Source organism: Vigna angularis, chromosome 9 (assembly GCF_016808095.1).
Source record: "Vigna angularis cultivar LongXiaoDou No.4 chromosome 9, ASM1680809v1, whole genome shotgun sequence".
NCBI lineage: Eukaryota > Viridiplantae > Streptophyta > Magnoliopsida > Fabales > Fabaceae > Vigna > Vigna angularis.
In genome coordinates this window covers 17,796,105-17,819,619 of record NC_068978.1, presented here as the reverse complement: position 1 = coordinate 17,819,619, position 23,515 = coordinate 17,796,105, and the positions used below count along the sequence as shown (strand labels likewise).

General features: G+C 32.0%; 2 protein-coding genes across 2 annotated transcripts; one reads left to right on the top strand and one right to left on the bottom strand.

Annotated features, from left to right (window-relative positions):
• The first annotated feature begins 366 nt into the window (after window positions 1-366).
• LOC108347224 (senescence associated gene 20) lies at window positions 367-1,355 on the top strand. Its single transcript, XM_017586387.2, has one exon. It carries the CDS (start codon window positions 401-403, stop codon window positions 899-901), a length of 501 nt encoding a protein of 166 aa, XP_017441876.1. The 5' UTR covers window positions 367-400; the 3' UTR covers window positions 902-1,355.
• A 702-nt stretch (window positions 1,356-2,057) lies between these two features.
• Window positions 2,058-4,971, bottom strand: LOC108347214 (uncharacterized). The gene is made up of 3 exons (XM_017586377.2): window positions 4,722-4,971; window positions 3,671-3,794; window positions 2,058-3,509 (listed from the first exon to the last, which is right to left on the bottom strand). The coding sequence occupies exons 2-3, from the start codon at window positions 3,737-3,739 to the stop codon at window positions 2,223-2,225; spliced, it is 1,356 nt and encodes a 451-aa protein (XP_017441866.1). The 5' UTR covers window positions 3,740-3,794; window positions 4,722-4,971; the 3' UTR covers window positions 2,058-2,222.
• Window positions 4,972-23,515: the final 18,544 nt, after the last annotated feature.

The window sequence follows — 23,515 nt, the reverse complement described above, 5'->3', positions numbered from 1 at the left end:
ATATTTTAAATATGTAATAATATTGTATTTTAAATCGTCAAAATTTATAAATTAATCTAATTATCAGTTATATTACACTGATTTAATATATAAATTTAATAATTATTTTAATTTATTTAATTAATAATATTAATTAATTAATTAAAAGCATAAAATTATTTATATAATTAAAAATTTTAAAAATAATTAACGGATCAATTTCGACTCCCATTGCCACCCTTACGTAAATTAGGGTAGATAAAATTTTAATTAAGGAAGAAATCAATATTCTGTCCTTAAACTATAAGGTGATAATAATTAGACATTCATGTCCCTGTGTAAGGCTATAAATATGTGACTATCCATGAGCCACATTCCCATGCACAAAAGAAAAGCAAGCGAGTCTCGAATTAACCAGAAAATGAAGCACATAGCAAGCTCCATTGAAATCTCAGAGATGGAAGCTGAGAGGAACGAAAAGGAGGAAATGCAGAACAAGGAAACAGTGGAAAGACTCTACAAGGTCCTGTTAGGACAAGGGAAAATGGACACAGTGGCAAACATGCTAGCAAGTGACCTTGAGTGGTGGTTCCATGGCCCCCCACAGTGCCAACACATGATGAGGATCCTCACGGGGGAAACCGCCCTCAACAATGGCTTCCGCTTCGAGCCCAGAAGCCTCACCGCCATCGGCGACTGCGTCATCGCCGAAGGCTGGGAAGGAAAGGCCTACTGGGTTCACGTTTGGACCCTCAAGAACGGCCTCATCACACAGTTCAGAGAGTACTTTAACACATGGCTTGTCGTCAGAGACTTGAGGTCTCAAACATGGCAGAATAAGCTTCAAAACATCACATTGTGGCAAAGCCAACCCCGTGATCTCTATCGCCGATCCTTGCCGGGACTTGTCTTAGCCATTTAGCTATAACAGAAACAAAAGCTACCAACATATACTTCTATAGCAGAGAAAATTTACTGTATAAACTTAATCTTCACGTGTGCATAATTCAGATCAATCTCTACGTGACTTTGTTGATATTGATCAGAACTATGGAGATGTGATGGTGACAGACTATACAATGAATTTTCCGTAAGGTGAAATTTATGTGAGGTTTGTTAGTTTTATTTAATTAGTTTACTGAAACCTTCATGAATTTGATCAATAATGGAAAGTGTGTTGAAAAGGGTATGTTGCTGGTACTGTGGTATAGCTCTAAGTGTTGGTCAAAAGTTCAGGAATGTGAAGTTGTGAGCTAGCTTGGGGTTATAATCTTTGTAGGGTTGTGAACTTGTGGTCAACTCGACCACATTGAGTTTTCGTACATATTTGTACTGATTAATTGTTCAATAAAATGACAGTGAAGTTGAAACTGTAAGTATATGAGCTAGACATATGGCTATGTATATAGCTTCCTATTAGTGGAATTACTTTGGAGCTTGAAAGACCCCTAGATCAGAAATCTACAATAAGATAAGCAGTGCATTGATGTAGTATGTTACTTCAATTGGAATTGCTTTGAAACTTGGAAGACAAACTCAAAGTGGAAATGAACAAAAAGTGAAACAGAAGCTTTAATTGTAATGCAGTTAGCATACTGAAATTGGAAAGGTTTTTTTGGGGGATCAAAGTTCAAGTGGGAAAGCATTTTATGAGGAATTTGGTAATTATATGATCATGAAAATGGTAGTTCTAGAAAGTATAGAGAACTCTGAAAATAATGCTAAATACTTTTGTACCTAAACCACTAGTGAACTCCAAGTTGCATGTACTTCTTATCGTAATACGCGGTATGCTTCAACTTTCCCAGTTTGGATAATGATTGATTCATTTGTTAACCAAGCTGTAATATCAACCAGTTTGGACTTTGCATTTAGTATAGGAAATGTTAACAAGAGAACAGAGCTTTTGACAAGAAAAGCGATACTTTACTTTGAAAGTGGAACTATTGGAATCATTCAACAAGTCGCCTAATAAGGACCATCCTTAACAAGTTGCATCAGTGTTCACCCCACACTTAAAAGTTATCAGTTGTTGCTGTTCAAGTAATTTGCATTCACGTACATGAGACATTATGTACAGTTGCACAACTTGTTTTGAACAACAACGCTTGAAAATTATCAAACACAAGGTAACACCCTACCAATTGATTCGAAAAAGATGTTCAAATATTGCAAATGTACAAGTCTATTTTGAAATTAATGTGACTGCTAAAAGACTTTTATATAATTGAGGTTTTTCTTCTTTATGTTCTTTTGATGTCATTATCATCAACTTGAATTGTTAGAGGAATAGGCGCTTCCATAACATTTTTCTTTCTTTCTCTTGAAAACTCAATTTCTGAGAGACTTGAATAATCTTCTGACTTTTCAGTCTGCTTTTGGCAGAAAAAGTTGTCATCAACTATGTCATAGAATTCTTCAGTTCTTACTTCCTGTGCAAGGGAACACCAGCAACACAATAGCCACTGTATGCAATCTGTCACTGCTGGATTCCCACAACAAATTTTATTTGGTGGCAAGTTAAATCTTTCCCTCATCTGAATCCTCCAATAGCCACCATAGAGTAAACCAAACACACAAAGAAATATACCAATCAACCGCAGAACTATTCTCACAGGCTCATCATCAATATTGATGGTAGCCATGTTGAATATCCAAAAGGGAGCTACACAGAAGAGTAGAAAAGTTGCAACGTGAACAAACATGTTACCAAAATGAAGTCTCTGCATATTCCTTCCAAAGGCACAAAAACTACAAAAGAGAGTGAGACATGCCACAGAAAGATTGTCCCAAAGATCAAATAGTCCCCCTCTCCATTGAGGTGTGTACTCAGCAATACTATGCTCATTTCTTGATGTAAATGTATTACTAATAGGAATATTGTTCTGCGCATCTTCATCAGTTTCATACTCTTTTCCTAGAGGGCTGACAATGCAGTAAACTCCTGCAAGTGATGGAGCAGCAATTGCTATGGAGATGCATATACCAACCCCAACAACAGGCCTTTCGGATCTATTGAAACCCCAGTTAAGGCCCGAAAGGGCATATTGAGCAAAGCAATTAACATGAAGTAACAGAACTATCACCATCATATGCCTCCATTCATGAGGCTTGCAAGTGCCATTCTTGCAGTATGTTTTTCTTAGGATTATGATGTCATTTGGCTTCCACCTACAAAGAAGTACAAGATGGTGGAGCCTCTTTGGATGTTGGTAGAGACACATGAGAGTAAATAGTGCATTGAGAAATTGGTTGTTGACCTCAAACCATGAGTTTCTTTGTGACTGCTTAGTAAGGATTTTGTTCAGCATTCCTGTCATGACGAGAAACAGAATTGCTCCTGAAACAGCAACACAAACTGTCCATAAAAGAAGGGCCATGTTCAAAGGATTCTTAATCCATTTTTTGCAGCTTCTCCCGAGAGATGGCCAACAAATCTTCTTGGAAAAACAATAATTGAAAGGTTTCCTCAGCTTTTCATTGATGGATGAAGGCAAAAAATGAGAGCATTCATATCTTCCCTCAGTCTTCTGCATAGATGGAGAAGCTAAATTAGCACAGGGTGTGAGTCTATGCAGTTTAAAGATATTGGTAATAGACATTAACATTCTATGTTCATTATATGATGGTTTTCATCCTTCATATGTCTCCTTTGGGATGATGAAACTTGAAGAGCACTGTTTACATTTACCTCGAAATCATTGGTAATTCCAACTGATGCTGCATCTTGCAAGCTTCCTCGAATAGTAGCTTGACTCATTGAAGCCTAGATTATGAAATATTTTTATTTGAAGTTCCAACTACGATTTGATTATCTGCGCACATAAGAAGTTCATGTGGATGAACATTTATAAATACTACTTTCTAATGATTAATGAGAATGGAATCTTAAATCTTGACAAATAATAGAAAGTTAACATGTTAAACTATTCAGATTCTTACACTGAACAAGTTTTGAAGAAAGAAAGAAAGAAGTACCATCACATGACAGGTGTGAATGATATTTTGGTGTCCTGAACATTCAATTTTAATTTTGCTAAACTGGGGTTCGGTATCTCTTACTAACTCAAGAACCTAAAACATTTCTTAATCAAAAGGAAACAGATTTTTTAATACTGCGAAGTTGATTGTTGATCTCACAACCTAACTATAAATGTTTTAACAAGCATATACTTTTCACTGTTGGAACTTGGTAATGTTCAGGTAACACAACTTATGTGAGGAAATTAAAGGTGTATGTTAGAAGAAAGAAAATAGACAGTTAGTTAGTTGGTTGGTTGGGAGATTATAGTCTTTGTATTAGGGAGACTATAAATAAAGGGGAGTTCGTGGTTTGGGGATAGGAGAGTTTTTGTTGAGTTGTGTCAAAACAGAAATAATACGAGGTGTTTGCAGAGTTTTCTTGGTGTGTTGAGAGTGTGAATCGTGCGTGATCAGGTTTCTCTCATCAAGAAACCTAACAACTTACAACAAGAAAGACCATGACATGAATTAAAGTCATGAAATATTTGAAGATTCCCACTTTTGTCGATATTGTTAAGGTTCTAAAATTTTCTCCAAGTTAGAATTATCAACAAACTTGAATGGAAGTTTTGACACTTGCATAGAAATAACTGGGCTTTGTTTATATGAATGTAAGAATAAAAAGCTTCATACAGAAAATGAAAACTATAGTGAAAAAATGGGAAAAAGAATAAATTTTAAAGTGGCTATATTAAATATGAGGTAGGTGAAGGGGTTACCTGGAGGTGATGGTGTGGAAATCTTACCAGTCCAATGCAGAAAGGAAGCAGAAAGAAAGCAAAACACAGTGGGTAATGCGATGAACGTTGTAAAAATTTTGACTTTATTGCATAAGCGGGAATGTGGTTTAAACACTTTCAAAACACTACAGTTTCAATTCGACTTTAGTGCACAGGATTGTCAAAAAAGGAATACGCCGGACGTATCAGCCCGCCAGAATTCGACTTTAGTGCATAGGGATGTAAAAAAGGAATAAGTTTGACGGATCAGCTACTCAACTAAAAAGGATAGGTATCAAGAGTATTTTCAACTTAGGAGTACCAACCACTCCTAGTAATTCGACAGGGCAGTTCCATGAGTTAATCCAGCTAGTTTTACAATTTGGCTTCATTAAAAAGAAGGTTTAATTATTTGGAGACAATGATTTTTTTCAAATAACTTTCTTATTTATCTCTAATTTAAGTAATTAGGTTCTTTTGGTTAATTCAGTTTAAGGAGATGTCATTAGTTATGTACTAACACGGTAAATAGGGTGTCACCGTCAATTTTTGTTTTAATTGAATTTTTACATATTCCTTTAATTATTTTTATTTTTACTTTTTATGTTTTTTAAATTATTTAAAAAAATATTTTCAATTTAGTCTAATATTTTTAAAAATTAAATCATTTCGTCCCTCTCCAAATTTAAACAAAATATAATTTATATATAAATCTTTACAAATAAATTTAACAAAATTAAGTTTATTTATATTTATATGATTCAATATCTATTTTGGTCCTTCAGTTTGAAACGTCTGTTCAAAGTTGTCATCCTTTTCTTCAAACGTTCACTAATGTCCTATATTTTGCAAAAACGGTTCACGTTAAAAACTCTAACGGCAAACTTGTCCCCGTGGCGAAAACTGAATGACTTATACAATTCTTGATGACATGGCACAATGAGGTCATTTGAAGTGTTAATTTTGAGAATAAAAGTAAATAACATGGAAATGTTATATCAGAGGGTTAAAATCAATTGAGGGATTAAAGACGTGAAATTATATTTAGAGTAAAATCAATTGGCGATTTGGGGTTCAACAATCTGCTTCTTCCCCAATTTGTGAATTGGGCCAATTTGCGATTTAGGGTAACATCAACAATTTGGGGGTAAATGACGTGAACTAGGGTTTTCTTCTTCACCCAGGAACTAAGGAGCATCGCCAACACTAGCCACCGCGATGCAATTGAAGACGTCGTCGATACTGTTTTTGGCGTCATTGTTAGTGACACTTCCATCTCCTTCTTCTCCTTTGTGTCGTGTTCTCTCATTTCTTATTGTTCATCTTTGAAAATGGAGCTGCTGATATTGGTAAAATGGCATAAAGAATCCGGAAAATTAATATACATGAGATCATTAAGTCAAGTCCCATGTAAACTGTTGTATAAAAGCTGACATAATCACAAACAATATTTTCTGAGGCGTGTAGATTCACTGTCCTTAAGGACTTATCCGCGGTGTATTGCGCAAGTCCCCCAGGATACAACAGGAACTTCTCAGAATATCTCTAAGGATCTCAGAACTAGCAAGGATCTCTAAAAAGAGTATTAAATAAACCCAGAATAATTTTAGAAGTGGAAAAGAAGAAAGGAGAAGGAGAGAAGACTGCTTTTAGTGTTTTTGGAATGGGGGAAAAGCTCTCTATTTATAGAGTTAGGAAAGAATAAAATCAATAAAAGACAATAAAAGCCATTAAATATTTTACCGTTGGGGCACTTAATAAAATGAATTTAAATGTTATTGACAATTAAAGTTTTGAACGTTGCAATCCAATGTTTTTCTTTTGCAATAATCTAACATTATTACAACAATCCCCCACTTATTGCAAAAGAAAAAGATAAGAAACTTTTATTCTGGGTCTCATAGGATGTAATGCATCAGACCTGGTATAGCAAGCTATATGAACCAGTCTTAGATTGAAATACTTAACACACAGTGTAGTTGGTATAGCAAGCTATATGAACTAAAGACACTTGACGTGTGTTATAGGTTTATCAATCACAATACACCCCCATAATCCTTGTTGTTATCGCTGTGTTGCGCTTAATAGGCCATGCGCGTGCCCGATATTCATGAGTGCTCTAGAGATCATGCCAAGATCTCATGCAAGCGGCCCCACTCGACACTCATATAGGTGATTTCATCAAGTGTATGCTGCAAATCATACACCACCCGTAAGGGATATGAAAAATCATTAAAAGCTTTGTTTAAGCTAAAATTCTTTCACCACATAGAATTTTAACGACAAAGTTTAACCTCTCAATATTGCAGTCTCTAGCACTTTCACACACACCATAGGAAGGGACATAATTGATTAAAATCAATTTAGTGCTATCAGAACTAACAAGTGACTTGTTTTTACCCATATGAACCTTATTCATGGGATCTCCAATCACAAAGGTTGGGTTACCATCACTTATTTGTTTGCAAGTGGCTTAAGTCTCATTCCCCTCGATGTTTCTAATATCATTTGTCTTCCAAGAGGCTTTGTCAGAGGATCCGCTAGATTCCGTTCTGACTTCACATAATCAATGGAAATAGTTCCACTCTTTAGCAGCTGCTTCACCAAATTGTGTCTCAATTGGATATGTCTATTCTTTCCATTGTAATTCTTGTTTTTAGCTATAGCTATTGCCGATTGGCAATCACAATGTATAGATGCCGATTGGGTTGGTTTCATTCCTAGTGGAATGTTCGCTAAGAAGTTTTTCAACCACTCAGCCTCATTACCAGCCATCTCGAGAGCAACAAACTCAAATTACATTGTTGATTTTGCAATAATTGTTTGCCTGACTGATCTTCATGTAATCGCACCACTCCCAAGTGTGAATACGTAACCACTAGTGGATTTTGTCTCATCTGAATCAGATATCCAGTTAGCATCACTGTATCCTTCTAATACAGTGGGAGATCCACTATATTCAATGGCATAATCCATCGAACACCTTAAGTATCTCATAAGCTTGGAAAGTGCATCCCAATGTTCTTGATTTGGACATAAAGTGTACCTACTCAGTCTACCTACTGCATAAGCAATATCAGGTCTAGAAAAACTCACCAAGTGCAGTAAGCTCCCAATTATCTGGGCATACTGAGGCTGAGATAATGATTCTCCTTTATTTTTCATTAATTTAGAATTAGCATCATAAGGGGTATTCACTGGTGAGGTCATAAAACCTAAACTTCTTAAGAAGTTTCTCAATATATTGTTCTTGGGATAGTAATATATTATCTCCCTTCCTTATGATTCTAATACCTAAAATCACATTGACTTCACTCATGTCTTTCATTTCAAATTTTGATCCTAGAAACAATTTAGTTCTAGCTACAATCTCATTGCGTGTACCAAAATTTAACATTTCATCTACATACAAACATATAATGACATAGTCACAATTTTCAAATTTAGAATACTATCAATATCATTAGGTGAAAAGCCAAAATTTATTTTTTCAAGTAATTAAGTAAAATTACCTACACCCCCATAATTTTAAAATATTTAAGATTGGTAAACGAGAAAATATCTGGTTGTGATTTTCTCTTTGTAGGTAAAATATACGAAAATTTACTCAAGTACCTCATCTTCTTCGTCCTCATCCGTGATCTTTACAAATGCGATCAGAAGTCATCGTTGTTGCAAGCACCTTGGCAACCTCTGGAAGTTATGGGTTTCGCAAATACCGGCTGAGTTCTGAAAACAAAGTTTTGATCCTCCGGGATTGAGTTGTTGATGTGCCAGCCCTAAGTCCTTAAGATTGTTGTATAAAAGCTGACATAATCACAAACAATATTTCCTCAGGCGTGTAGATTCACTGTCCTTAAGAACTTATCTGCGGTGTATTGTGCAAGTCCCCCAGGATACAACAGGAACTTCTCAGAATATCTCTGAGGATCTCAGAACTAGCAAGGATCTCTAAAAAGAGTATAAAATAAACCCAAAATAATTTTAGAAGTGGAAAAGAAGAAAGGAGAAGGAGAGAAGACTGCTTTTGGTGTTTTTGGAATGGGGGAAAAGCTCTCTATTTATAGAGTTAGGAAAGAATAAAATCAATAAAAGACAATAAAAACCATTAAATATTTTACCGTTGGGGCACTTAATAAAATGAATTTAAAAGTTATTGGCAATTAAAGTTTTGAACGTTGCAATCCAACGTTTTTCTTTTACAATAATCTAACATTATTACAACATAAACTCCTCTGTCAAAATGAAAAATCACAAACAAAGAAAAATTTTTAAAACAAAATTGAATGTATAGGTCAGGAAGGAAAAAAAGAGATAAAAATGTATTGATGGCAAAGTGTAATGTGTATGGGTTGGGAGTTGTACTTTTGGAACTTTTAACAGGAAAGAGAGTTATATTCAAGTGGAATTAGTGGCCTATACAGCTATCCATTATGTGAATTTGAAGGGAAAGATAGACCAACCATGGCTGACATTGTGGTCAATTTAGAAAAGGCTTTAGCTATTTGTGATACAATTTCCAGTGGCTCTATCTCTGTTCTTTCAGAATGATAAAAGTTCAGTCACATGAAAGGGGACAAAAATATTCAAAATTATGTTAATTCTTATTCATTTTTCTCAATTTCATATTTTCATTCATTCTTTCCAATATAGTTTGATTAATGCATATTAATTGCTTTTTTATTACACGACAATAATTTTGTAATATAAATGAACCACCCACCAAACGACCTTTGAATTCACTTATTTGCCTCTACTTTTCTTATATACCCTTTATCTTCTATATCTCTAGTGCTTGGTCTCACATTTTGGTCTTTTTCATTTATCACACTACAAATTCAACTCTGATTTTGTCTTTTCCTACTCCTCCCTGATCAACTTATTTCCATTTTGGAATCTACAGGACTCAACTTTCTTAAAAGATGAAGTCAAGTTTAAGCTCAATCAACTTATTTCCATTTCGTTCAACCTCAATTTCCTCTTTCTTCAACCTCAATCACACAACTTGCATAGAAAACCCTAAAATCCTAAATCAGAAAACTCTTAATGTGCAAAAACCCAAATCGCAACATCACTCCACCATATTCGTTTTTTACACCTCGAAATAACCCTGTCCTTCATCGCGAGCAACACCTGCAAATACGGGTTATCCCACCTCCCCTCGAACCACCACCATGTGAAGAATGCGGAAATCCTTTGCCCCATGTCTTCGAACAAGAAGAACAACTTTGTGAAGAAGTCATTCCTAACTCTAACCCATTTCGTCACTATACCACGAATCACCAGCAACCCTAACCCTTTGCTTTTAAATTTGGGAACAATAACTTACTCACTATAGCACGAATCACTTTGCTCACAGGATGAATCAACAATTGATTTTAACACGTCAACCATAATTGTACAAGTCATTAACTTTTTGTCAACTGGGTAGCTCTGCCATTAGCCTTTTTAACGCCGTAATAAAAAAGGACTAACATGAACCTTTTTTGCAAAATATAGGATGTTAGTGAACTTTTGAAAAAAAGGAGAACAACTTTGAATAGACCCTACAAACCGAGGGACCAAAAGAGGTATTAAACTTATTTATATTTAGTTAATTATATAAATATTAATTATGTTCTTTAAAAAATAATGACATTATTTTCATGAAATTTTCTCCAAGTTTTTATTTTAAGAAAATGAAATTCCATGTCATTAATTTGTTCATTGATGTGAAAATGAAATTTCATGTTATTGATGTGAAATTTCACTTTTTTTTAAAATAAAATTTGGAGAAAATTTTCGTAAAAATAATAATTAAAAATAGTTTCTTCTTCCATGATCTTCCACATTAATTAAAATTTTCACGAAATTTTCTTCAATTTTTTATTTTAAGAAAATGATATTTCTTCTCATTAGTTAACATTTATACAATTAACTAAATATAAATATAAATAAACTTAATCTTGTTGAAAATATTAAATAAAAATATTAATTTTAATAAAAATATTTGTAAAAATTTATATTTACAAATCAAATTTTGTTTGAATTTGAGAAGAACAAAATTGTTTAATTTAAAAAAAAGGAATAAATTAAAAAAAAAATAAAAATTCAAGGACTAAATTGATACAAAATAAAAATACAATAACCAAATTGACACTAATGCAATGACACGTGGTCTCACACTGACATATGACATTATCATTGCTACATCATACTATTATTGTCATGTGACACAATATCAGCTTTGACACGTGACAACTTCTTTAACGATGTTAGTACGAAACTAATGGCAAAGACCTAAATGCTCCAATTTTTAAAAAATAAAACTCAATTGAGACAAAAAAAAAAATAAGAAACCTATTTGAGGAAAAGTTATCAGAAATAGAAACTTTCTTAATGATTAACCTAAAAAGAATTTAAACCCATACTACGACATTTTCTATTAACACATATATCCCAGTTAAAGTTTGATACAACTCGATCAAAATCTAATACGTTCGGCCAAACTCTAAATCAGTCCAGACGACAACTCATTTTCATTCCTAATTCAAAGGTGTTAATGGACACTAATGTCATAACATTTCACTGTGTAACCAAGCATATATATGAGAATGCATACTTTGATTTTATTTTTTTTCAAAATAATATCTTTTTTAAAATAACAACCTTTTAAATAGACCTACTAAAACGTTATTTTTTAAAATAGATCTGTTCATTGTAATAGTCGAGAATTTGACTCTCTGATAAACAATTTAGAAAAATAATGTTTCAGTGAATTTATTTGAAATTTCCTTTTAATGATATTTTGAAAAAAAAAATATATTTACTTAGGCTTCTATTAGGCAAAGATGAACTTATACAGAAAAAAAAATGTTTTTTAATTAAATAAAAAGTATTTGTTTATTTTAGTTAAATAATTTCTCTTCCCCTTATTTTTATTTTTTATTTTTCTTTTCTCTCTATCAACGAGAGTATTATAAAAATGAACTCAATTGCATAAACTGGTTAAAGATGCTTATATAAAGAAAAAAAAAATGTAAAGAAAATTAAGAAAAAAATGAACATAAAAAATATCGACATTTATATCACAGGTCAGAAAATAAATGTTAAAATGAAACAAAAATTTAAATTGGGAATTATCAAATTAAGTTTAGAATCTTGACATTACAATGTGTATTGAATAGTAACATTCAATAACAATAAAATAAATTTCTCAAATATATCATACGTAATGCTAGAATGTAATATTTTAAAAACAAATAAATAATATAACGTAATCATAAGTCTAAATGAACCTCTCTTTTTTTATATTTGACTTTGTAAAACCTTTACTTGAAAATAATAGAATGGTTAAAATATAGTACATGCTTAGGTAACTGGCAAATGAAGAAGTGAAACAATGAAATATAAAGCTTTTCTTTTATTTTTTTATTAATCTAAATTTATATGAATTTTCAATTTTTAAATAATTGGTGGAAGAAAAGTAAAAGGAAAGAAACATATTAGAACGCTAAGTCAGGTGCTAGGTGATACTGAGTATTAAGAGATAACAAGTTGTAAAAGAAGAATAGAAATGTGATGTGATCGTAGGCCTCTCCAAGTTTCTTTCTCTACCCTCATATAAATAAACTTTCCATTTTGTCCTGTTTGGACTCAGCAATCAGAAAATTAAAATGACTTTTTGATTGTGTAATCTAAAAGTTTCAGATTATGCAATATGAAGTCACAGAGGATTTTTAAATTGCACAATTTAAAAGTTAAATAATTTTTAAATTGTATAATTTAGAGACCAAAAATGATTTTAAATAGTGAAATTCGAGAGTTATTTCTTTTAGAAAAAATGATTTTCAAATTACACGAAAATAATTTGGCTTCTAATTGCACAATCCATAAGTCACTTTTAACTTCTGAATTCTTCAATACAAAAGTCTTTTTTAAGGGAAAAATGGCTTTCAGAATACACATCTGAAAGTTAATTTTGACTTTCGAATAGCCCAATGAAAAAAAAACTTCTGAATTCAGTAATATAATCCGGAAAAGGCAAAACGAGAAATATTTTATATGGAGGTACAGAAAGAAACTGTCAGGCCCAATTATCTGGATCAAGGAAGAAACTGTCATGTGGGTGTTGCTTCCTCCACCACCACCCTTACTCCCTCCACCTCCCCAATTTATTTGATTTCTAAAACTATCCTTATGTTAAAATTTATTTACTTTTACCATTTAGGATTTTTAATATATTTTAAAACCCTAATTTTACCTCACTTATTCACTCACACTCCACCCCCACCACCACATCTCTTAGATTCTCTCTTCTCTTTCCATATCCATTTTGAGTTTTTATTCTTCCTTCTCTCCCTTTTCCATTCATTATTCTCTTCTCTTCCTTTTCCGTTCATTGCTTCCATTTCCGTTCATTCTCTTTTCATTTTAAATTCTCTCTTCTCAACACCGAATCAAAACTCTAACACCCTTCTAATGAATGTCTCTCTATTCTCCTCTCCCTTCCTTTCATCTCCACAAACAATCAAGCCAACGCCCTTCTCATTTTGTGTTCCTAGAACACTCTAGGGTTACTCCCTCACACCTCCACTTAAACACTAAAATTCCTCCTCTTCTCTTCAACTCCAGAAACATAAACTTCCTTTGTTTTCTTTTTCCTAATTCTCAAAATCCTGTAAACCTCCCCTCCTCTCACGGCTCACCTTCTCCCATCTTTTCTTTTCACAACCGTAACCAATAATCCTATTTTGTCTCTCCCCTTTCTATTCCTACTACATATTTATTTCTTTAATACTAAACTCTTCCACACTTATACATTTCTCTTTACTCCTTCCCCTCAACTCATCAACCCCAACGTAAAATATTTCCCTGCATGCTACTTCCATAATGAAACCTACCCCTAAGCGTTCTTTTTAATCAAATCTATATATTCAAATTATATTACGGTTTTAAAAAAAATTAAGAAAATATATATGAAATAAATATATATATTCGAATTATAAATTAAAAAAATAAAATAGAAAAGAAAAAAAAATCAGAATCGGAAGTGTGAGATATGTGTTAAACGGATATCCACTTCCATCCACGCTCCTCCTCTACACTCCTTAACATCAAGAATCAACACCAATGAAAGCAATAAACGGAAAAGAAAGAGAAGAGAAGAATGAACAAAAAAGGGAAAGAAGGAAGAACAAAAACTCAAAACGGAAATGGAAAGAGAAGAGAGAATCCACGAGAGATGTGGTGGTGCGTGAGTGAATAAGTGAGGTAAAATTAGGGTTTTAAAATATATTAAAAAATCCTAAGTGGTAAAAGTAAATAAATTTTAACAAAAGGATAGTTTTGAAAATCAAATAAATTGGAGAGGTGGAGGGAGAAGGGGTGGTGGTGGAGGGAGCAACACCCCTATGAGGTTTGTAAGTTAGATCCAAGATGTTAACCAGCTGGGCCTCTATCTTACATTGCAATATGGGGCTTTCTTTCTGCATCTCTAAGTTTTCTTCATGCACCTCCAAACTTTTCTAAATGCCTAAAAACATTTCTTTTCTATATTTATCCAACCTATCTACTGTTAATCTCACACATTCTCCGTTCTTCTAACATAATGTCGCACCATCTCACCCACAAAGAAGTGTTTTTGCTCTCCATCCTCTCATTCCTCACTACCACAACTCACGCACACGTTCAACCTTCAGGCAACCACTCGAAGCTTTATATTCATTTACATTTCTTTGTAAATATTTAACATAGTTGAAATTCATAGATGAACGTATAATTGAGGACCTAGGGTTACGGGTTCGGGGATATAGGATTGAATACTGGATTTGGAAATCCCATTAAAGAGTTTATCAAATTTCGATATTCGATTAAAGAGTGCTGGATTTTGGTTGATTACCGGATTGTGTGTTCTTGTTTAAAGTTTAATTTTTTTAATTTTTTTTATAGAGTAATGGTATCATGACACACTTTTACATTCATTTGATACAGACTATAAAGGTAAAATGGTCATAAAAATATAAACTTTTGTATTATTTAAAGAAAGAAGAGAGTAAAAAGTGAATAAAGATAATGTCAAATGAATATAAAAAATTTAGGCGCCTCAAAGAATCATTACTTTTCTTATAATTCTTATTTAATTGTTATTTTAATTATTTTTCATATATTTCTTTTATAATGGTCTTTTTAATGGATATGGTTTTAAGGTTTGCGTTTACCGATTAGGATTTAGAGTTTATATATATATATATATATATATATATATATATATATATATATATATATATATATATATATATTAGTTTTTTAATTACTTTTAATTATTATTTTAGTTTTTCTTTAAATTTTATTTAAATTTACTTTTAATTGGTTATGATTTTATTATTTTTTAATTTGATTTATTTTCTTTAATTAGTTATTATTTTCTTTCATTATTGGTTTTAATTCTTTTTTGAATTTTTTTGTTATAAAAATAACAAGAACACAAGGTACCTCTATATATCGGGGAGAGATAGTTCTGTACAAGGTAAAGTCAGAAGGAGACATTTCTTGGTAAAATGGGTCGTCTTGGAGAACTTGCATCACTATCCTAATCTTGATGAGCACAAGGATGATGTTATTGAGGAGCAATAGGATGTTGTTGACCAACACGAGGATGTTGTTCAAGAAGAATATGAAGTGGTAGATTTTCTAGAGGTCCACATGATATATCATCGTTGACAAGCTATGTCGATCATGTTGTACTTGTCCTATAGGACCGGGTTAGTAACGCCAGTTAATATATATATATATATATATATATATATATATATATATATATATATATATATATATATATATATATTAATTTTGATATTTGATGAGTTGTTCCAACTTTATATGCAATTGTTTTGTCCAAGACCAATGAGAGATAAGGTTGGTTTCCCATGAAAAAAGATCAAACAAATTTGGAACATATCATTTAACTATTCAATTTTTTTTTATGAATTCCAATTTGATGTCTCTATGTGATATTTCTTATGATTACGCCGATAAGGGGTTGATATTGGAATTATTTGAGAGATGGCATAAAAAGACAAACATTTTTCATGTTCCTGCTATTGAGATGACCGTCACACTAGATGACATGTTCACGCTGCAACATCTGACTATAGTGGAACAATTATGTTCGAATGAAGTCCTTGAAGTGACTTTGGAAACTTTCATGGACTTATTGGGCATAGACCGCATGAGGGCTACATTTAAGCTGAGGTAATGTCATGGTCCCTAATTAAGATTGAGCTATTTAAGTGACCTATATAATGACTATTATGAGAACCAACAATAGGAGTAATATTTTGACGACATGACCAACAAACTAAGATGACATTATATTAATTAATAATAACATAGCCAATGTTTGGTATAATCATCATTTTATCCATATTAGCTTATAACTAATGGATCAAATTGTTATGAAAGAAAAAGGTAAGACATAATAAATAAAGTGTAAAGTATAACAACATGTACACCTAATTATGAGTCAACTAGTAAATACTTCCTTAGTTGTTTTAGTCAATCATAGCTTCGCACTAATCTTGCGTGTTCATCATGTCACTGACTAAGTTCTTTAAGCAAATAATTTCGGTAAAGGGTCATGAATCTTCACCCATCCCCAACAAAGCAGCGACAATCTATACCCACAATGACCAACAACAACGACATCAACAACATCGACAATGTAAGGGTGACAAATTGGATGGAACTAATCTAACATGGGTATTTACCTTTGTTGCACAAATCCAAATCTTTCATTAAATTTAACCTTAGATTGCATTTATTGTTTTGCTGAAGAACTATCATGTATAGAGTGCAAGACCTCTACATGCTAAAAATATGAGGGTTCACGCTTCGTAAATCTTCGAGATCGATGAACTTTTATGTTTTGTGCAATCTTTGTTTTAACTTTATGGATTGGAGGTACAATTGATGTCATAGCAGAACAAACAATTTCAAGTAACTTTTGTTTGATTGTCACGTTTGTTTGCAATGTAAACTTCTTTGAAACAATTGAGCACTAGATCAAGTTCCTTTTTTAATGCTTATGTTTACATGCGATTCATTTGATGAAATATTTGAAAAGCTCAATCTAGTCCACATAACATGAATTTCGAACAGAGGAATCACCCTAGAGTAATATCGTGTGTAATTTATAAGCATATGGTAGACCATATATTTTTCGATGCTTCCATGATCTCATGTCTCAATAGAATTGACTAACATTTTGCAATTGGCTTGCATATTTTTCTGAATGTGGAAATGACATAGGAGATGATAACATTAAGGGAATATATATATATATATATATATATATATATATATATATATATGGGGTTTCATAACTTATGTAACCTCTTAAAGTGTACCAAATTTTAGTTCAAAAAAAATTCCTATTTATAAAGAAAGATATACTTTAAACACAGAAATATTTTAATAATTTTTAATTTTAAAATTCGGTTAAGGGCTTTAAGGGATTTCGAAATACAATTAATTGTTTCACTAGATTTTGAAATCTGGTCTAACAAATAATCGGATTTTCAAATATGGTGAATCCTATTTCTCTAAATCTGTAACCCTATACTCTCTAACCCCAATTTCTACATTCATCTACATTATACTTAAACATTTACAAACAAATACAAGCTAGAAATGTAAATGAATGTCTTCAAGGATGTTGAACATTGAAGAAAAGGGGAGAAAAAGAACCATGGTGATGTAGTGGTGGGATGGAGACGAAAGCAAGAAGGAGGAGGAAGGGGGTGTGACTAGGTTAAAAAATGTGTGAGATTAAAAATGGATAAATAGAGTAATTATAAGAAAAAAAAAGTTTATGTTAATCCGAAATATAATTTAGATATATACAAAAGTTTAGAGAGGTGTAAAAAAAACTTAGAAATACATAAAGAAACTCTCAAACTCATTTGAGTTGAATCCATAATAATGAGTGAGATGAATGACCAACTAGTAATATATATAAGAATATACTTGTGTAGTCTTCCCATACTCAAACATAATTTTAAAAAAATTGATGAAAAGAAAAGTATATACAAGTTGTACCAACTAAATTCATTTTGACATGATCAACCCTTAGTATCTCAAAAATGGAATATTGATGAAAAATCTTGATTCACTCTTTTTTAAATTTTATAATTGTATTTAATCATATAAATGTTTTGTAAAATTTTAATTAATTAATTCATATTTTTAGTTAATTAAATTAAAATAATTTTTTATATAAATTAAAATTTTATTTACAAATATTAATGATTTAAATTCTTATATTATTAAATATATATTTCTTTCAAATAATATAATAAAAAATTAGTATTTTAAAATATTTTTATTTTTATTTTTTAAATAGTAAGCTGACAAAAAAAAAAAAGGAAGCACCCACCCAAGTTACTGGGAGGTTCACGAGCCAAGGCTCACTTTTGTCATCCTCCTCTTCACTCACTTTATTTTTCTCAAAATCAAATTCTTTCAATTATGGATTATTTTCTCTCACTATTCTAGGATTTTTTTCATTATATTTAGATATTATTATTTATAAATATTATCCTATATTAACAAATGTCGTCATCCTCATATGATATTAATATGTTGATTTTTTGGACATAGTTATCTCAATAAATTGGAATTCGGTTTTAGTTTTCATATAAGAAACAAGAAGTAGATTTTAATAAAATAGATTGAAAAAAAATAATGAAAGTTTTGTAATTTTTTTAATTAAGTAAATTGATCAACGACCCATGGACTCAGTTTTTTTTAACTCACTAATAGATGAGTAATGTTCAGTTGGTCAACTAAATAGCCAAAATGTTTGTTGAACTGATCAGGTCCGTAAGTTTAGACAACTATAAAAAATAGGGTGAGATCTACATTTTATATCATATTACCTTAAATCATTAAAATTTAAAATTTTTATTAAGTTTAGCTTTATCTATTTTTAAATAAAATAATTTTTATTTTAAAATTTGAAATTTAAAAGTATACATCATAAAACATTATAATAGTAAATCGTCTTTATCAGAAATGACATTCTCAGTTTCTAATCCTAACTTTTCTTTCTTCTACATCACAAAATATAATTACTACAAATGAAGATAAAGGAGGAACAATAATTACTATATAAAAGATTTCTTATGTTTATTGAAAGTTATTTAGGAAAATGCTGTGGATTATGCTTCTTATGAAATAATCTTCACTCATAATAAAATTGGTTATATTATTTTAGAGAAACGGTAATTTGACTATTTTTTATTTTTCATTTCTTTTATTTTTGTTCAATTGAATATTAGACGTAACATATTTCTTTAAGATACGTGCATAATATTTAATTAATTTAAATACGAAAATAAAACAAATAAATGAAGAAAAGAGTATGGAATTGAACTCGGGAACAAATATCTATATTTTAAAATAAAAATACCAAAGGCATGGATTAAAAGAATAAAAAAAATCCCAATTTATATATATTTAACCCTAAATATTAAACAATATTATAGTGTGTTACTAGCCCTCTTCCATTATTATGTATCACTACTTTTGAGTATAAAGTAGATGCACTTGTCAGTAAAACAATTATGTTGCCAGCTATTTTAAATTTTTATCTAGTTCTTAAATTACCAAACGAATATTTTTTTAGTTTTAGATATATTTTAGTCTTCCTTCTTAAGAAAATCTTAATTTTTAGTCTTCCAAAACTAACAGCGTTAAAAATCAGCTGATGTGGCTAACGTCTGACCACGTGTTTACAACTTTCCTTCCTAACTCTTGGCACATTGGTATTTTTTAATGCAAAGTGAGAATATTGGTTTATTAGGTTGATTGACTTCAAAGTGTGACCTTTTCTTCTTCGAAAAGTTGATTGGTAAAATGTACCTCCTTCATCCTGCAACGCACCGTTCTTGCGGCTAGATTTCCACCACTGCAATCGCCAGCGATGATTTTCATCAACGTTGTCGCTCACAACCGAAATCGCCACAACGCCACTGTTCCCCCGCCGCATCGCTGCTGGGATTGTCCTCTGTTGTCATCGCACAACCTGCAATCAGGAAACAACGAACCCCATGGCAACCATTAACGTCGCCCAAGCACCTCTGCAAAATCGCGTCTCTTGCGGTTCAGATCCAGCGCGCCTTCGAAGCAGAGAGAACCCCCAAATCAAGTTCGTCCATAACCTTCGTCGCGCCACCAGGCGCCGCTGTCACTGGAGTACCGTGAGTTTGTCTCCTTCGCCTCCATCCTCGTGTCTCAAACCTTGTGAAACAAAAACCAGAACAATGACCGGGACACCAGGTGAAACTAGTTCACGCCGCTGTCAATCTACTCCCATAAGCAAACCAGAATCGCAAATTCGAATTGTGAAGCAATCTACTAGGAAGCCCACCATCATCGTCAATGCCGAGGGCTAATGAAACACCCCCTCCGTGCTCGCTTAACCAAGAAGGGCGATAGACTCATCGGCCAAATCGCCAAGCACCGTCAATCTGCTCCCATAATATTCAAAGTTTGCTTCAAGTTTGATTGGTTTATTTAGATAAACCAAAACTAAATAATTACCTTCTTCATCAAACATGCAATCACACGTGCCAAGAGTTAGGAAGGAAAGCTGTCAACACATGTGGTCAAACGTTAGCCACATCAGCTGGTTTTTAACACTGTTAGTTTTGGAGGACCAAAAATTAAGGTTTATTTAAGGAGGAGGACTAAAATGTACCTTACTTTGAAAGAGGGACTAAAAATAAATTCACTTGATAGTTTAGGGACTAAAAACATATTTAACCCTTTTATCTATAGGAAGTTATTAATTTTTCAAAATAATTCTCTTAAAAGTCATAGTCATGATGCTTATTAATTAATGACTTAAATGCTTACTTCGTCCTCATGTTAAGAGCTGAATTTCTCTTTAGTACCCGGTTTTAAAAATGAAGACATTGAGTCCCTATGTTATGAAAAGTGTATGAATAAGGTCATGTCCGTTAAGTTGACAACAACGACATTAAGTCCATGCTAATGCGGCCATACTTTTTCTCTTCTCTCTTCTGCTGTCCAACTTTTTCTCTCTCTTGTTCAACTTTTTCTTTGATAATTTGTTGAACTTGTTCTTTCTTTGTGGACCTTATTCATATACTTTTCATAACATAAGGACCCAATGTCTTCATTTTTAAAATTAATATTTTAAAAATTCATCTCTTAACCTGGGTACGAAGTAAACATTTAAGCCTTAATTAATTGATGGTGTAATTAAAAAATTAATATTTTTTTGGAAGAATCAATATTAATATATATACTAACAGTTGATGTCTTATTAGACAAAAGTTAGATTAACCATGAAAATCTTAATAATTTTTGTTTCTTAGCAAACGATGACAATCATTTAATGTAAGTTTTTATTACAATAAAAATGAGTGACCGACAGTGTTATGAATTATTAGTAAAAGCATGTTTGGAAATCTATGTCTTGTTGCGGTTTCACTTTTTGGCTCTTTTTGAAAGGATTTCAATTAGTCTGATTTTGATTTGTCGTTGTAATAACTCTAGCTTTTTTCTGTACGATCACTTACCCCTTTTAACAACTATTTTGGCTTATGATTAAAAAAAAAGTGAAATATGACAGTAGTATATATTCCTTCAAAACATGACTTCATGGGAAGACAAGTTTGAGTTCTTCTAAGAAAATGACATACTTCAATATACAAATTAACTTTTATCTACACAATATTAGCTTATGAGTTTATCTTATCATAATTATTTAACTCAAATTTTATTAAAACTGATAATAATAAAAGTAATAAAATAGTTTATATTATACTACTTTATTTTTAAAAACCTGATACAATATTAAACTCTCTCTCTCTCTCTCTCTCTCTCTCTCTCTCTCTATATATATATATATATATATATATAAATATATAGCTTGTAACGTGTCAAATAGAAGAATGTTGTACATTTAAATTGTTCACGCAAAAACGTAATTTGGTTTTACTGAGGGAAACAAAGTGACTGAGAAAGGTACATGTGTGGAAGAAGTAACCTTGCTAAAGAACAAAAAAACTGATAAGAATGATTGAAATATTGTGAAGCTAAATGAGAGGAGTTGCCTATGCCATGCAGATACGTGTACCTATGATAACTACTTAATCAAGTTTATCTCCAAACATACGTAGCTAAGCAAATGCTTCGTCAATTTCTCTTTCTCGTAGTCTCCATAACTGACTTTTCTTATGTCCTCATCCCTAAGCATATTTATGTCATCTTTAACTCAGTCTTTTTCTTGCTTTTCTTTTTCCTTTGACAAAACCTGCTTTTCTATCGCTAATTTTCCTTAATCCAACCCTTTAGTCAATCAGTTGGGCAATTTGGAGGGTAGTTAATTCATAGGATTTATGATGTGCTTCCGTTGTCACGAGGATGTGATTGTGTTAAATGTTTTTCCAAAGCATAAAAAAACAGTTAATGGTGTTTTCTTGGATATCTCACATTGTTTTATAAGGTAAATTACACTAGGTAAATGTGTTTTTATAAGACATAAAATCTATTTTTTAACATGATATTATAATTAAAGTCTATCATATCAAAGTTTATTTGTTTGTTGAATTTATTGTTTCATCCGTTATCCAGCATTATATGTATGTTTTAGTGTGAATGATATAAGTGTAAATTCCAAATTAAAGTCGGTTTGAACAAAATTGTGATTATTCAGTTTATTGTTTTATTTACTATTAATATTAAGAGTATGTTGACACTTTGAATACCATGAGATGAGATTATCAACAAGAAACACATATTAATTAGATGTGGAGTGTCTAGTGTCAAGACATCTACCCTAATCAGCATTAGTGTAAGAAATAAGTTTCTAAGTAAAGGTCAGATAGAGGTGCAAACAATACTGTAAGGTGCCCTGAACATACTGCAAAATGCGTTTCAATGCTAGCATGTGCTTAGTACAAGGGGCATGCATGTGAAGATGACCTTCTAAACAACGTATGAAATGTTAGGACGAGTGAAAGTGAGATACTATAGGGTGTCAACAAGACTCTAGTACGTAGTGTGATTCTCATACGGTATGTTAGAGGATGTACTGAGCTTTTGCTTAGTATCAACCAAAGTAGTAGAAGGATTGCAAGAGGCCATATTGACACGTGTAATGATGTCACTGACATATATATATATATATATATATATATATATATATATATATATATATATATATGCTTTAATTGCGAAACATGCCACATACATGTCTTGTCACAACAATCCTAAGAAAATAATTCAAAGGACCCAAGATCCTTTATAGCAAATTCAAAGGTAAGGAGTGCCACAATAGATTTGTGAAGGTCATTGATGGAAGTGCACTCGAGGAGAAGACGGATTACGGTGGTAGAATGTGGAAGAAGCAACTCCTTGTGGCTTCTTGAGGCTTTTCGAAGGAATAGACGCAGTGAAAAGACCTAACCTTGAAGAAATGATCTAGATTGAGAGCGAAATCAATGTTGAAGAGCGAAATCAATGTTGAAGAGCGAAACGATGAGTGGATCTTAGGAAAACCCTAGGTTCTAAACTTCTTCGGTGGATGAACGAGAATCGGTGGAAGGAGACGTTTAGCCGGTAGATATGAAGTGTTAAGATATGGACTTTAAGCCTAAGTCAACCCCACAAAATCGGCTTGAAGGTGAGGTTTATATATGTGTGTGTATATATATATATATATATATATATATATATATATATATATATATATATATATATATATTATAAATTGGTCGAATCTC

What these genes read in the sequence shown, in the direction of transcription:
- LOC108347224 (XM_017586387.2), top strand. Translation starts at nt 401, where the DNA reads ATGAAGCACATAGCAAGCTCCATTGAAATCTCAGAGATGGAAGCTGAG.
- LOC108347214 (XM_017586377.2), bottom strand. Translation starts at nt 3,739, where the DNA reads ATGAGTCAAGCTACTATTCGAGGAAGCTTGCAAGATGCAGCATCAGTT. An exon ending in GAATTACCAATGATTTCGAG is followed by an intron (nt 3,510 to 3,670) that starts GTAAATGTAAAC and finishes CCATCTATGCAG; the next exon opens with AAGACTGAGGGAAGATATGA.